The sequence below is a fragment of the Brienomyrus brachyistius genome, chromosome 15 (assembly GCF_023856365.1).
Source record: "Brienomyrus brachyistius isolate T26 chromosome 15, BBRACH_0.4, whole genome shotgun sequence".
Classification (NCBI taxonomy): Eukaryota; Metazoa; Chordata; class Actinopteri; order Osteoglossiformes; family Mormyridae; genus Brienomyrus; species Brienomyrus brachyistius.
This window is the reverse complement of record NC_064547.1, coordinates 8403680-8419408: the sequence shown is the minus strand read 5'-3', so window position 1 is coordinate 8419408 and position 15729 is coordinate 8403680. Positions and strand designations below refer to the sequence as shown.

Here is a 15729-nt window from a genome sequence, read left to right as displayed (position 1 = left end):
TCCGATTTCATTACTTAGGGACTGCATGCAAACACGTGTCATTTATCAAGAACTGTAAGTTCACTGTTCTATCGAAACAAGGGGGAAATCGTTTCCGCATTGTCTTTTATGTGCATTAACAGCTTGAGTAAGCATTACACTACACAGAAATACAGTGCATGTTTGTGTATATGACAAATAACACTATAACTTGGGGGGAAAACACGTGAGGTTATGCAGACATGCATCTATTTATTTCTAAAACACTATATTTGCAGCCTGCTTACTAAAAGGTTGTAAATTTACGTGTATTTTGCACAGCCAAGGTAAGAGCCGCTTGTACGTGTGGCGACCGGAAGTTGCTTATGTCACGCCGACTTGGGAAAGAAAGACGCCGGGGATCCGGACGCCGGTCCCGGTCCCGGTCCCGGGTAACGACGGAAACGCGTTTGTTTACCTGCAAATTCCGACTTGGATGGATACTTTATTTCTGTAGCTTTTAAAACGAACAATCGTATGTCGTAGCAGCAGTTACGGTGACAGAAAGAGACGTTCCGTATGTGATTTTTTAAAATCAGCTACAAGTTAGACACGTATGTATGTATGTATGTATGTATGTATGTATACGTATATATGTGCCGCGTATCACATACACCACTTGGCGTCAGGATTTTATTATACGATACTATTTGCTAGCTACTGATGCCCTGTATTTATTGCGAGATTTTGTAATTGGATGCACAGCCTCCTTAATTTGGGCGATCATACGGGTATCGCCATTTCCCGCAATAGCCTCGTATACATACAGATTTCATCAGAATGGTAAATGCGATGCTTTAACCCATTTAGCGAATAATGGATTATCGGCGGAAGAAGAAGCTAACGTTTTTTACTATTGGCTTAATCTTTCTTCTTAGTGGAATTGAATATGGTAAGATTATTATTATTATTTATTATTGTTGTTGTTTGCATTTAACTAACTGAAGTCAAACAAGGCTGCATACAGCATTTTCAGCCCTCCTGATAGTAACTCTTAATCTGGGTATCCTAATCGCTTGGATAATACGTGATATAAATGGAGGTTTAAATGTTACCTAATGTCATTTATAAAATGAACCATAACCGTACGTCAACTTGATGCGTATTAGAAAAGTGTCGGCTGACACGCACGATACAGTATAAATCAGTAATACCCTAATTATTATATGATTTACTTGACTATACAAATAAGTTGTTTTGTTTGACCTTTTGTGATGGAATATGGGACTGTAATACAATGACATGTTTGTCTGGTTGGGGATCATATGTCCATGGTTTAATAATGACTTCTCAGGATAGCAAACTATAGTTAAAGGACTAATATTACGGCAGTTGATTATTTGTTGCTAATTATTTGTGGTAATAGAATATTGGTTGCTTAACATATTGCTGCAGCTTAACATGTTGTCTGGCGTGGGGAAAAACGACGAAGTTGGCAAATTATTATCTAGGGCAAGTTCGGTGTAAAACATCTAGATTTCTCATTATTTGTACAAAGTCTGAAAATCAGCAATAAATAACCACACTCATGTACTAATTCCAGAAACATTGTTAACAGTATTGTTAGACTATTCTCACCGTATTCGCTGTACGTTTCACTATTAAAAACTGACAACTACTTTGTGAAACTTTTGAACGTCGTACATACAGTATGAGCGTTCATGGTTGTTAGGTGTTTTCATTTGATATGTTGCAGGCAGTACTTTTTGACCTTTCCCAATACTTCAGATGTGCTATTTGTATACATACATATTTGTTATATTGTTGTTACTAACTTTGTCTTGGTAACTTTTAGCTTTCAACATTTCTCCTGCTAGTTTTCTCCAGTTGCAAGATGACAAATGTCACTTTCCTTACCGTCTTCCCTCTGTCATAATTTATTTGGAATCTGCATACTTGCAGCTTGGTGTTATGGCGTGAATGATTCGTTTTTAGTTTCTCATAAGAGTGTCAGTAAGTCTGTTGTTTTCCCTCTGGCCATTTGTTGCTCCAAAATGAATGTCTTTCTGTCTACAACAAAAGGTAAATGTATATAAATACATTTGTTATAACCTGGACCCCTCATGAAATACCCAGCATTGTTATAATCTTCAGTGGATGACAATGAAGCACATACTGAGATGCTTTAGATAAGGATTAACTGAATTAACTATAGATCAGCAGTAAACAACTTAGTTTTTTTAAGATTTGCCTTAGTGGTATAATTCATTTAGCTAGTTTTATCACAGTAAAATACCTAAACATTGTTCAAGCTTCTAATCACTTTTCCAGTACAGAGTCGTAGGGGGTGTTAAGTCTAACCCAGGATGCACAGGCCACAAGTCAGTGGAAAACCGTAGACTGGATGCCCATTGCTCACAGGGCACCCATTATCAGTCATATTAAATCAAAATAGTGGCAATTGCTAGCATATATAACGACTTACCAGTATTGTTTGCAGTAGGCTAAGCGTATTAATTATGTATGCAACAATTGGTGACTTTTTTTATGTTAAATTATACATATTTATCACACAATGTATGCATGCATGCACTGGTTGTACCTACAAAATAGTTTTCTTTTGTCTGTAATGGCACCCAGACTAACAAAGGCATTGTCGTAGTTTAACCTTGTTCAATTTACACAGTAGGATTGAAGAATTTTGTGCTTTCTTGTCCAATAAAAACATACTGAAACAAAGAAGCCAAATGTGGAGCAAATTTTAAATCCTAAATGGTTGTATTATAGGAGGTATTTCTTGCAAAAAAAAAAAAAAAAGGAAATGAAGATGTTAACGCAGTCTCCACAACGGGTCAGTGGGCGGAGATATGGGTTACTGCTGCGCTCAATTTAGCTACTTATTTCCAGCTTTTTATTCGTAGTGTCTCATTTCGCTTATTCTCGGCTTCCCTATAAAGGGGAGTGTTTGCGGCGGCACGTACTGCGTAGGTTATAGTTATCAGATTTTGAAAATAAGAAATAGCGTGTAAATAAAACGTTTAGGCTGTGGCACGCATATTTATTCCATATATGAATTTCACAAAACACCCTGCTTTGAAAATAATGGAATTACCCCCTGCGTAATGTGATTTTTTATTTCGTAACAGTAAACTGGTCGCATGACACGTTGAGCAATTGTACGCACTGATTTCAAAAAGAAGTCGCATCTTCAAACAGAAGGTGAAGATCATATCCAACTTGGGCAAATGTGCCTGCTGTTTACTACGCATTTCATGACACTGGAAGGATACTGTGAAATTAGCCCGGTCCAGATTAGTTTTAAGCCTGAAAAACGCTGGAAACATGGCAGTCCGGGCTAGACTAATACCAGTGTTCTTACAGTCGCTCTCCTGCTTAAACTTGCAAATCAAGTTAGAAAATGAAATGGGATATATATTTTTTATTTCAACTTCTAATTTTTCACAACGACTCGGATGATTGGAAACTTAAAACGCAAACGGTACTATTTAATTTTAATTCTCATTTGTTTTGCACGAGCATTATGCATAGACTGAAAACTAAATGCGAAATGGGGATTGTATTTCCATTTTATCATTAGCACATTTGATTAGGTTCAGAAATAAATGTGTAATAAAATCGTAAAGTGTTTGTGCCACATATATGCATTCAGTTTTTGTATCAGTTATTTACTTAGCAATAAAATGTGCAAATAATTTTGTGAAATGTGACACCACAGACATGTATTCTAATTACAACAGCATGATCGTTACACAGTAACCGGTGTGACAGGTTGCACTAGCTTTTCAGTTGTTTCTCAAGCCTGTCCCCCTGGGCAGTCAGGCTGATTTTCACTTATGCGATGGATTTGCCCATTAATCTGTGATCCTCACGTTGCTCTGATCTTACACGTCGTTTCAGCAGGCAAGAAATTGACCGGAATCTTATAAATCTTAATGGCAGTTCCCTAATGTCGAGGAAACAAGAGAGAGAGTTTCCTAAACCATGCCAGAGAGTTTCTAAAATCATCAGGCAACGTTCGTAACTAAAATATTTTGTTTATTTTAGGTTCTGTATTTTGATTAGCATTAATTGCCATTGCTCTTTTTCAGATTGGTCTGATGTTTCCTTCTGCGTTGTATGGTCAGTTAAATTTCTGAAGTATCAATTTGGTAACATATCACTTTATCAGTTTTTAAACATCATGTTGGTGATGTACGCAATGACAGTAATGCTGAGAATATTTATCAGAATTAGATAACATGCCAGTTCAAATACGCCACACCGGATGGAAATGAATTATAAAGCATAAGAAGAGCAGTTATTGCGGTTTTTTACTTTTTATGTCTGCTTCAGATAACTCTACCTTGCTATTAAATTTGAGGCTAATTTTGTTTTGCTATGTAAAGGTATCAAATTTATTTTCATAGTGTAATTATGCAAAACCAAAAAGATGGCATTTTTAAGTGTTCAAATCTTTATCAGTTTCCTTAATGTTTTTTTGTAGATCAACATAAGTTTCATCAGGTAGCAGGTATTCTGACTATTCATTATGATTATTTTAAGGAGTAGAATTCCTTCCACAACCACTAACTCACACGGGGTGTCCTGCTACTCAGAAACCGTACTGAAGCTTAAGCTAATTTTCAATGACGTTATGATTTCAAGAAATACTCTGGTTGGTCATGGCACAGAAGAGGAAGTGCTCTGGTTGGTCATGGCACAGAAGAAGAAGTGCTCTGGTTGGTCATGGCACAGAAGAAGAAGTGCTCTGGTTGGTCATGGCACAGAAGAAGAAGTGCTCTGGTTGGTCATGGCACAGAAGAAGAAGTGCTCTGGTTGGTCATGGCACAGAAGAAGAAGTGCTCTGGTTGGTCATGGCACAGAAGAAGAAGTGCTCTGGTTGGTCATGGCACAGAAGAAGAAGTGCTCTGGTTGGTCATGGCACAGAAGACAACAAAAATGTATTTGCTCTCAATGCAAATTTCAGGGGTTATTTTTTATAAAACCTTTTTGTATTACTAATTAAATCTACTTCAACACATTATTCAAGAAAATCTATATTTGCAATGCCCTGATTTGTATAAATGTGTGTGTGTGTGTGTATGTGTGTGTATGTATATATATATATATATATATATAACTTTTAATCAAAATGTTTCATTTTTATGTCTATTTACTTGACCATTTGTCTTTTCTGTAATATATTACTAATGCCTTGCTGTGGCATCATTATTTGTAAAACAATGCCTGTCTCTCGGAAAACTTCACATCACATGATCTGTCCAAATATCAGTAAATGAGAAGTGTTACATTTTTACATTGTGAGTGGAAAGAATATATATCAAAGTATAATGATGTCATTTTTTGCTCCTTGAGAGGTTTACCTGTTAAGAAGACTTATTTACATCTTTTTATATAAATCAATTTAAATTATTTGCATTACTTTGTTCACTTCGGAAAAAACTAAATTTCAAACAAAAAAATAATTTTCCCATGTTTTCTAATTGGGGGCGGCATGGTGGTGCAGTGGTTAGCACTGTTGCCTCAAACCTCTGGGACCCGGGTTCGAGTCTCCGCTTGGGTCACATGTGTGTGGAGTTTGTATGTTCTCCCCATGTCAGCGTGGGGTTTCCTCCGGGTACTCTGGTTTCCTCCCACAGTCCAAAAACATGCTGAGGCTAATTGGAGTTACTAAATTGCCCATAGGTATGCATGTGTGAGTGAATGGTGTGTGAGTGTGCCCTGCGATGGGCTGGCCTCCCATCCTGGGTTGTTCCCTGCCTCGAGGCCATTGCTTCCAGGATAGGCTCCGGACCCCCCGCGACCCAGGAGGATAAGCGGTTTGGAAAATGGATGGATGGATGGTATTACTTTGTTCACTTCGGAAAAAAACTAAATAAAAAAAAAAATAATAATTTCCCCATGTTTTCTAATTGGGGGCGGCAAGGTGGTGTAGTGGTTAGTACTGTTGCCTCACACCTCTGGGACCCGGGTTCGAGTCTCCGGTTGGGTCGCATGTGTGTGGAGTTTGTATGTTCTCCCCATGTCGGCGTGGGGTTGCATGTGTGAGTGAATGGTGTGTGAGTGTGCCCTGCGATGGGCTGACCCCCCATCCTGGGTTGTTCCCTGCCTCGAGGCCATTGCTTCCGGGATGAGCTCCGGACCCCCCACGACCCAGTAGGATAAGCGGTTTGGAAAATGGATGGATGGATATTACCTATTTACACTATATTGTGAAAAATATTGAGACACCTGCCTTTACACAGACATTTATGTTAATGACATCTCATTCTTAGTACATAGGATTTAATATGGAGTTGGCCCACCCTTTGCAGCTATAACTCTGGGAATTTTTGACCATTCTTCCAGGAGAGCATTTGTGAGGTCAGGCACTGATGTTAGACGAGGAGGCCTGGCTTACGGTCTCCACTCTAATTCATTCTGTCGGGTTGGGGTCAGGGCTCTGTGCAGGCCAGTCAAGCTCCTCCACATCAGAGTCGCTCATCCATGTCCTTATGGACCTTGCTTTGTGCTCTGGTGCGCAGTCATGTTGGGACAGGAGGGGACCATCCCCAAACTGTTCCCTCAAAGTTGGGAACATGAAATTGTCCAAGATGGCTTTCAGTGCTACAGCCTTAAGAGTTCCTTTCATTGGAACTAAGGAGCCAAGCCCAACCCCTGAAAAACAACCCCATACCATAATCCCCCCCTTCACCAAACTTTACAAACTTTAAGTTTGGAGGTCTGTAGCTATTGACTCTGCAGACAGTTGGTGACTCCTGCACACTGTGCACCTCAGCATGTGTTTTCCCCGCTCAGTGATTTTATGTGGCCTGTCACTTCGTGGCTGAGTGGCTGTTGTTCCCAATTGCTTCCACTTTGTTAAAATACCACTAACAGTTGAACATGGAATATTTAGTAGCGAGGAAATTTCACGAATGGACTAATTTCACAGGTGGTGTCCTATCATGGTACCACGCTTGAATTCACTGAGCACCTGAGAGTGACCCATTCTTTCACAAATGTTTATAAAAACAGACTGCATGTCTATGTGCTTGATTTTATACACCAGTGGCTATGGAAGTGATTGGAAGACCTGAATTCAATGATTTGGAGGGTTGTCCCAATACGTTTGACAATATAGTGTGTTTAATACACTGTTGAAAAGTTGCAACATAAACTAATGATTTTAATGTGAATAAGTAATCTGTCTACTGATGTGAAAATTGAATCTTTGAAACCCACGTTCAGTAGGATTGTTGTATACTGTCAATTAGTTTTTCATTTGGCAGAATTGTCACTTGGTGTCAGGTGTCAGGTAATATTAGACAATTACCTTTTTTGAACACGGTTTTTCAACATGCCATGGTTTAAAAGCTTATTTTTTCCCTCACTATCTTCGCACTGTGAATTTAAGTGTGTTTTAAAAGTACTTATGCTCTTGTTTCTGGCAGCAGTGTGTCGAACAGTTAGTCTTACTTCAGATAACAGGCAATACTTATTTTTTGAGTTTTACAACAAGTTCTTTGCTTGATAAGGTAACTAAAACCTAATATTTGTATGACACTGTGATTTCCCTTTCATAGCTGTAATTTTACCAACGATATGGAGGTATCTTCAAATCCTTGGAGCTCCACCGTATTTCCTGGGACTGAGCCTGTCTGCGTTCAGTTTGAGTGGGCTGCTTGCGGGCCCTTTCTTTGGCCAGTGGTCAGACAGGACTCGCACTACCAAAAACATCATTCTGTTTGCAAATCTCTTCGAGGTTGTGGGTAAGCATCAGTGTGGATGGTTGTAGGCTAAATCATGTTGCCTCTCTTACACGTAATTGAACGCCCTGGAAACAACAACATGTCACCAAATTATGACTCAGAAACACTTCTTGGTTCTGAGAAGGTGAATCAGAGAACTGGTTTCTTTTGTAGAACTTCACAGGAGAAATATACAGATCATATTGTCGTTTGCCCCAGTGAGCCGTTTATAAGACACTGCTCTGCTCTAGTACTGAATGTGGCAGGAACTCTTAATCTATTTTTTAAGAGGGCTGAATGTAGACCCTATATATAATTTCTTTTTTTTTGGGGGGGGGATAAATTAAATATCAAATTCAATATTGGAGGTGCACGTACTAGCCAGTCCCCCCCGGCTCCTATGCCCCTGGCTGGCATCCCCTTCTGGCTGTTCCGGCTGCGGGATGCTCACCAGTCCTGTCCCCCTGTAAATTATACCTGTTTCTACTTCCTTCATTCCCAGGTAACTTTATGTATTTCATGAATTTCGATAAGTGGCTCCTGCTGTCCAGTCGACTCGTAGCAGGTGAGTATCGTCAGCTGCCAGATTAGTATATTAGCCGGAGCCCGAGCCAAACGTCCAGCCCTTTTGTATGGTTCTTAAATGCTGAAGGACAGAAAGGAGGCCGACCGTGTGTGTGCTCATCCCCAGGTATCGGGACTGGAGCTGGGGCCTCCATTTTTGGATACCTGACACGTAGTACGGCGCCTGAGGATCGCAGCACCGTCTTTGCAGCTGTCATGGCCTGCCGGCAAGCTGGCCTGCTTATTGGTCAGTGCCATTTTCAGCATCTTCATGATTGCTGTCACAATGTGGCCTTGTATTGTGCTAGTGTCTACACCATCCCTTTATCCCTTTATCCATCCCTCTTTCCAAAACAGGCCCGGCTTGCAACATATTTTTGAGGTTGTGTAACTTCCAGCTTGGACCCTTTGTTGTAAATAAGTTCACTGCACCAGGGGTACGTAACCATACCGGTAACTATATTGATGTTGTTTCTTTGTCTGCGTGTGGAGTAGCATGCTAGCCAAGCAATTAGTTGTGTAGCATAAGTGAGGGGTTTTGTTTTTATTAATTTGTTTTATTCTTGTGCAGTGGGTGCCATTCAAACTTCCAAAATTGTTCCTGTTCAGAATTCTTCCAAATCCTTTTTTTTTCCCACCACCTACCCATCTTGCTCTTCATGAAACACATAAGCATATGTAGGTGAGAACAAGCTTGGCAGCTAAGGGCAGCCACCTGAAGGGGCCCCCTGGAGCTGGGGGTTAAGGGCCTCGCTCAAGGGCCCACAGACATGTGACTATATTTCTGAGGCTGGGCCACATGCTGCCTCTTAACACAGCTGGTTATCTGCCGAACTGACCCGCAAATTCTATTTTTCATGTTCATTTTCCTATTAACCGTTCTCGCTAAAAATTTGAGGAACTTATAGTGGGGGACTCATTTTAATTCTGAAGAATTAAAAGCATTTGGTCAAATTAGATGAACGAAAGCCTTAAATTATACTTACTTACTTCATCCAGTTCTTTTTGTAGCACATGGTTGGTATTTAGTGAAGGAATATATCCCAGTCCCAGCATTTTGGTGTAATTGCTGTCTTCTCTTCTAGCTCTTCATGTGTCTGCTGTGGATCCTTCTTCAGCTGGCAGTGCTGTTAATGTACTGGGACCTGCCACCTGAGGATTCTGCATCCTGTATCATCAGGGATGTGGTGGATGTGGAAGAGGAGAGTGAAAAGGAGCCCCTGGTGGGTGCTGAAGAGCCATCTGGGTCTTATGGCACTGTTTGCCCGAGCCCATCAGAACCTCTTCCCAATGGTACTCTTCCTCATAGTTCCCCACCCTCTTCACATTCGGAGTTGCCTGGTCAGTCTAACCCCTTCAGGAACTTCAATGCCAGCAGAGGTGAATGATTCTCTCTCTCCATCTGTCTTGCTATCTGCTGTACATTGCTCTTGCTGCCATGTATGTTGTGCTTACGTTGCATTGCTTATAGTTCTTTCTCTGCAGAATTTTTAAGGGAGGAAGTAGTGGTTCTGCTCACGGCCCAGTTCATTACACTGTTCAACCAAACCACACTAGAGGTACATCCAGTCAAACATGTACATGACCATTATCTATACCTCACAGCTGCAGGGTTTGTTAACAAAGAAAACTTTGGTTTGTATTCGAATCACTTGTCTGTATTTCTCCACTACAATATAGACCATGGTGACTCCTCTGACCCAGAAGTACTTCAACTTTGGCGAGCTGGAGAACAGTGTCATGTACTTTGCATGTGGGGTGGAGGTGATCGCTGGGTTCTTCTTGGTCCGCTGGCTTAGCCCCCGTGTGGGTGACCGCGTCGTCTTGGCCGTGGGGCTGATTGTTGGCAACATCTCCTGTGTGTGGTGCCTTATTTTTTTGACCAACCCCCAGGGTGAGTACTCAGTTAGGGTCAAACACGCTGGACCATTTGCACTGTTGTAAAAAGTCATATGTTCTCACAATAGTACAGATTCAAACCTTTAACTCGTACTTACTGATACAAAATGATGTGCTTATATCAACTGATATTTACTCAGCTGGTTCATCTTGTCCCATCTGTTCCCAGGTGGGTTCCAGTGGCAGCTGACAGAGTTCATTATCGGAGTCTTCCTGCAGGTTCTGGGCTTACCTTTTGTTGCGGTTGCACAGGTGTCTCTCTTCTCAAAGGTGACTGCAGAGAAGACGCAAGGTGAGCAGCAGTGGCCCCTAATGCTTATGTAGGAATGTTCTAAATAGTGACTTAGCAGTATTTTCTGTTTGTAAATGGACCTTGTAGGTCCACGATGGCAAACTCAAAGGTCATGCAGTGTCTTTATGTAAATGAACTAGGGCTGTGAGGTGATTAACCTTTTCAATTGTGATTAATCGCATGAAGAGAGTGATTAATCACACGTTCAGTCTCATTATAATTTGCTGAAAATTAGCTAGACAATCCCAGACCGAGTCAAACTCAAAGCAAGGTTAACGACCAACAATAAAAAGTCATAAGTGTGACTAAGAGAACGAATTAACTCAACAAGGTAATAAAAGAAGTTAACAAATAACAAGGAAATCCAGAAATAGTTATAATCGATAAACTAAACAACACATAAAGAAGGTGCTTAACTACAAATAAAGCAATGAGTGATAAACCAATGAATGGAACTGACTGCAAGGACCTGAAAAGGAAAACACAGGTTGAATAAGATTATCAGCAGCTTGCCTCTGCCAAACCCCAAACAATAACTTAAACTTGTGCAGATTATTCGTTTCCACCAAAAATACTACTTGACAGCACATACAAGCTGAGTTTAAGTGCTTTCAAAATGGCATTGTTTAATAAGTAAGGATGTCAAATCACAGGTAGTTCAGGACTTCACACGCTAATTCATTCCAAATTATTGTTCATTAATTAAGAACAATGAATTACATGCAGATTAAAAAAAAATATGTATGAAAATTATTATTATTTTTTTCCCATAGAAAATGCACAGAAAAACTCAGAAATCAGGAGGTTGGAAACCGAGAACTTCCTATATTTATTTAACTTTATTTAATCATACATCTTCCCGTATATTCAGCAGGCAGATTGAAACACTGTTTTCTCCTATTTCTCAAAAACACAACGTGATCACTGTGGTAAATGTTTCTGTTAAGACTTCTGCAGCAGCAGCAGTAGTAATCAGATACTTCAGGATATAGAAATGTGTGCCAATGAACACTCTGTTACATGAGCTTTAACAAAATGTAATTGGTTGATTCTACTATTATTCTAGTTTTGTTCTTTGTGACTGGGAATGAGTAGCCTTCTATATGTGCTTTTTTACAGTGTTACATTTCATCTAAAATATACATTCTTATACAGTGTAAATTGTAATGTACTATACAGTAGCCTCATTTCTAATAATTTATTGTCCTAATCATATAAGCCACAAAAACCTATTTATCTGTTTACACATTTGCAGGATTCAGTCAGGGTATCCGTCGTTCTGTTGGGGGACTGGCCACCATCCTAGGTCCCCTTTGGGCTGGGGGACTTACAGAGAACCTCTATGTCATGCTGGGAGTTATGATGGTCCTGCTCATGCTGCTGACAGTAGGTTCCGAGTTGTATTTGTGTGCTGAAGTAAGGTGCACAGTTCTGTGCAAATGCAAAATAGATGACATTTTGCATCAAGACATATAATAATAAATGAGTCAACATTTGGGGCGGCATGGTGGTGCAGTGGTTAGCACTGTTGCCTCACACCTCTGGGACCCGGGTTCGAATCTCCACCTGGGTCACATGTGTGTGGAGTTTGCATGTTCTCCCCATGTCGTCGTGGGGTTTCCTCCGGGTTCTCCAGTTTCCCCCCACAGTCCAAAAACATGCTGAGGCTAATTGGACTTGCTAAATTGCCCGTAGGAATGCATGTGAGAGTGAATGGTGTGTGAGTGTGCCCTGCGATGGGCTGGCCCCCCATCCTGGGTTGTTCCCAGCCTCGTGCCCATTGCTTCCGGGATAGGCTCCGGACCCCCCGCGACCCAATAGGATAAGCGGTTTGGAAAATGGATGGATGGATGGATGGAGTCAACATTTGTAAATGTATTTTGTTATATTCAGTTTGTTATAATTCCTATTCTACTGCAATAACAGGACGTAAATTATCCTCTGCTTTTCCTTTCAGATCATGATGGTTTTTTCCTATAACCGCTTGGTAGAACCAAGCATTGCTCAGAATGCAGACAGGTCAGAGGTTTCTGGGTAGATCTCTTCCCTGTCATATGGGAAAAGCAAAGAGGTGAGTCATTTTACCTCGAGTCTTATTTTACATATTGAATCATATAGTAGCATGTCTACTCCCTATATTCTGATACTGTCATTCTAACACTGCAGGTGTTTGAGTCGCCCGACACAAAATTCCCTGAAGAGATTTGGATACGTGGAAGGGAATCAGGATTGGACGAACAGATGGGATGGATTTGGATGCAACCTTGAAGCAGTTTTGTTACTATATGCATTCAGTGAATATGGAAAATATAAAATTGTGGAAATATGTAATATGTCATTATTGCACAAAAAGAGCCCACATTATTAACATGTGCCAAACCTTTATTGTAACATTTACTTAATGAATCAGAACAAAAAAAATAAGTGAGGTGTCCAGATCCAATAGACTTCTCCCATAGGTACATAGAAATATGCAATGCCATGCAAAAATTAAAATATAAGTAGCTAAGTGGGCCTGTGCAAATGTACTACAAATTCAACTCATGAACTCATGAAGACCTTTTTTTTACCTTTTCTGGTAAAATGTTTCTGGTTGTTATCAACTGTGCATTATGTTCCAGATATTTGGTATAAACATGATTTGTCAAAATCAATTTTATAATTTTCTAGCTTACAATACCAGGACAATCATAAAAATAACTTCTAGTAAAATAAACAGATGACTGGTTCTTAATACAGAAAGGTATTAAAATGACCTTATTGGTGTCTTGCTTTACTCAGTCTTACTTCAGTCACCATAGGGGCACTATAAGCAGATTAACAGCATGGCAGCCATAAGGCTGCCTCACTAACCGCTGGGGTACCTGCCACTACCTACAGGCAGATGAAGATGCACGTTAAGGTGGTTCTTAGCTATGGGGAAAATTTTACAATGGCCTTTTTTCATGCATTCATCCTTTTACCTTGTGATGCATTGTAAGTATTCCTGGCAAAAAAAAATCGTAGTTTTTATATTGATTTTTAAAAGTTGCTCAGCAAGATCAAAGTCTATGACTGTAAATTATCAAATTATACTAAATTTCAGCCAGACTTTCCTGAAAACAAAATGCTTACAGCAACAAAGAATTTTACCTGCAAAAAAATTTCACCAATAAGAATAAAACAAAGTGGAGTTTGTAATCAGTGAGCAATAAATTGACACTATGTTCGAATACTCAAGCTGGCTGCGACCTAGATTAGTCATCAGCTGTCAGTAATACTGGTTAATCTCTCAGGTCATTCATTTGATTGTTAGCAGAAGCGTGCTTAACATCTTATTTTGTTGTTGCATTTTAGCATAAAGGGTACTGTCTACCATCCATTGTCCTGTTTAGGGTTGCAGGGGGTTCGGAGTCTGTCCTAGATGCTATGGGTGCAAAGCAGGGAATGACCCAGGATGAGGCACCAACCCACCGCAGGGCAACCTCACACCATTCACTCACACATGCACACCTATGGGCAATTTTGCAACTCCTCATTTATGTTTGTCCATACATCCCTTTTTCTTACAGCTGCTTGTCCAGCATGGGGTCCAGCTTCCAATAGCCGTAAATCATCACAGGAACCAATGAAAACACCTTATCAAAGTTCATACTGGTGAATGGGGACACACTAGTGACAGAGTCAAGATCACTGGTAGAAAAATAGCCTAGCAGCATAAAATCAGTCAGTGAGCGGAGCGTGGCTTTTTCCACTTAAAGTACTTAAAGTTTGCAGTTGTATAACAAACATTCTTATTCCGCCTCCTGTGCTCCTTACTGCAGAAGAGGCCAAGACTACAATGGTTTTACTGAGTACCTAACAATGCCTCTAGGATTATTAGGGGAAAATACGGGATTCCCTTTGGCAGGGCATTGGGAAGATGCTAACACTTTACTTGACAGGGCACAGATACTAAGTAATAAAATAATTTACTACTGCAGTACAAATCATGAACAAATATAGTTGCTACTTGAGATAAAAGATGTGTCACAAATTAATGAACAAACATGAGATCAGTATTTCACTTGTGTTATTCATTATTTGCTTCTTCAGTAGTTCACAGGATTTACAGAAGTACAGTAACAAATATAGTAACTGCCCGAGATAAAACATCTCTTGATTCATTAATGAATTATCATGACACCAGTATGTAACTAAGACTTAGTTTGTGGTTAATTAATGCATAAGTAATAGCATAATATGTACTATATTATTTGTGCCCCGTCAAGTAAACTGTGTGGCTGGGAAGATGTATGTCAGAATGTTTCTGTTCTCAAAGGAGTATTTGTGAGATGTGTAACACTGGGATGCGTGAGTGGGCACTGTGCTTTACACCACGCCTGCCTGGCACTGCATGTTCAGTCCTTGCATTTTCCCCCAGTGTGACTTCTCTCACTGTCCAAAATCACATAGATGATCGAATCAGTGTCTGCAAACCGTCCTTGTGGTATGAATGCGTGGGGTCCTGAGAAAGGCAGGCTTCCCTTCTGGGGTGTCCTCCGTGCTGCCTGAGATCCAGACACATTTCCCCGTCCTGAATGAATGGTTTTGGAAGATTGATGGATGGATTTGGGCATGTGGAAAAAAATTGCAAGGTGCAGAAGATAAGCAGACAGAAGAGCTATGAATGCGTAAGTCACTGGTAACTGTTAGGCAGCTCGAAAATGAGCACAGATCCCCTAATCCTGTGTCATGGAATCATCCCACGTATCACATGGGGCCAGGCGGAGTGACTTCACACTCTCCCAAGAAGGAGGCAGGTTCTCCAGCTTCCCATGAGTCTATCATCAGTGGGGGTCGCTGCCTGAGATGGGGGGCTGCCCAGGGAGGTCCCTGCTTCCTGTGGGACTTGGTGGGTCACCCACAGTGCACGTCACCTTCTCCTGTCCATCCAGACTGTGAGGATCACCCTGGCTTCCTCTTCCTGCCAGTTTAGGGTCGCCGTCCGAGTCCAGGAATCGCTCACAGGAGTCCGCGCGGCCCAGAGGCTTGCCTTAAACGAGCACGATTCTGACGTTAATCCGACTGCATTACCAGCACAACCAACAGGAGGCACTGCATCACATTACAACAAACACTCCCCATGTTGTTCTAGGGTTTCTTTGGTAAATTGCACTGCTTGGGGTTAGCAGATGGCTGCACCGGTACAATGAGCAGGACATGATGAGTCACTCCAGCACCCCTTCAGCATCTGCCGCTGACCTGCATATCCCATTTCCCATCATCAATCAAAGAGCCTGACCA

General features: G+C 40.8%; 1 protein-coding gene across 8 annotated transcripts; it reads left to right on the top strand.

The window, feature by feature from the left end:
• The first annotated feature begins 311 nt into the window (after nucleotides 1-311).
• On the top strand, nucleotides 312-13219 carry LOC125708418 (major facilitator superfamily domain-containing protein 8-like). 8 transcript variants are annotated; one of them, XM_048975928.1, is made up of 13 exons: nucleotides 312-410; nucleotides 829-910; nucleotides 7545-7730; nucleotides 8212-8274; nucleotides 8401-8520; nucleotides 8631-8710; nucleotides 9359-9653; nucleotides 9759-9832; nucleotides 9954-10167; nucleotides 10342-10464; nucleotides 11720-11850; nucleotides 12422-12535; nucleotides 12631-13219. In XM_048975928.1, the coding sequence occupies exons 1-12, from the start codon at nucleotides 345-347 to the stop codon at nucleotides 12500-12502; spliced, it is 1515 nt and encodes a 504-aa protein (XP_048831885.1). In that variant the 5' UTR covers nucleotides 312-344; the 3' UTR covers nucleotides 12503-12535; nucleotides 12631-13219. The 8 variants fall into 8 exon arrangements, with proteins under 8 accessions (XP_048831885.1, XP_048831889.1, XP_048831888.1 ...); XM_048975932.1 differs by having other exon boundaries at nucleotides 341-535; XM_048975931.1 differs by having other exon boundaries at nucleotides 341-572.
• Nucleotides 13220-15729: the final 2510 nt, after the last annotated feature.

Excerpts from the sequence above, each read along its gene's own strand:
- LOC125708418 (XM_048975927.1), top strand. The coding sequence starts at position 4,508 with ATGATTATTTTAAGGAGTAGAATTCCTTCCACAACCACTAACTCACAC. Across the intron at positions 4,920-7,544 it reads GCACAGAAGACAACAAAAAT|CTGTAATTTTACCAACGATA; the intron begins GTATTTGCTCTC and ends TCCCTTTCATAG. Across the intron at positions 11,851-12,421 it reads TCCTGCTCATGCTGCTGACA|ATCATGATGGTTTTTTCCTA; the intron begins GTAGGTTCCGAG and ends TTTTCCTTTCAG.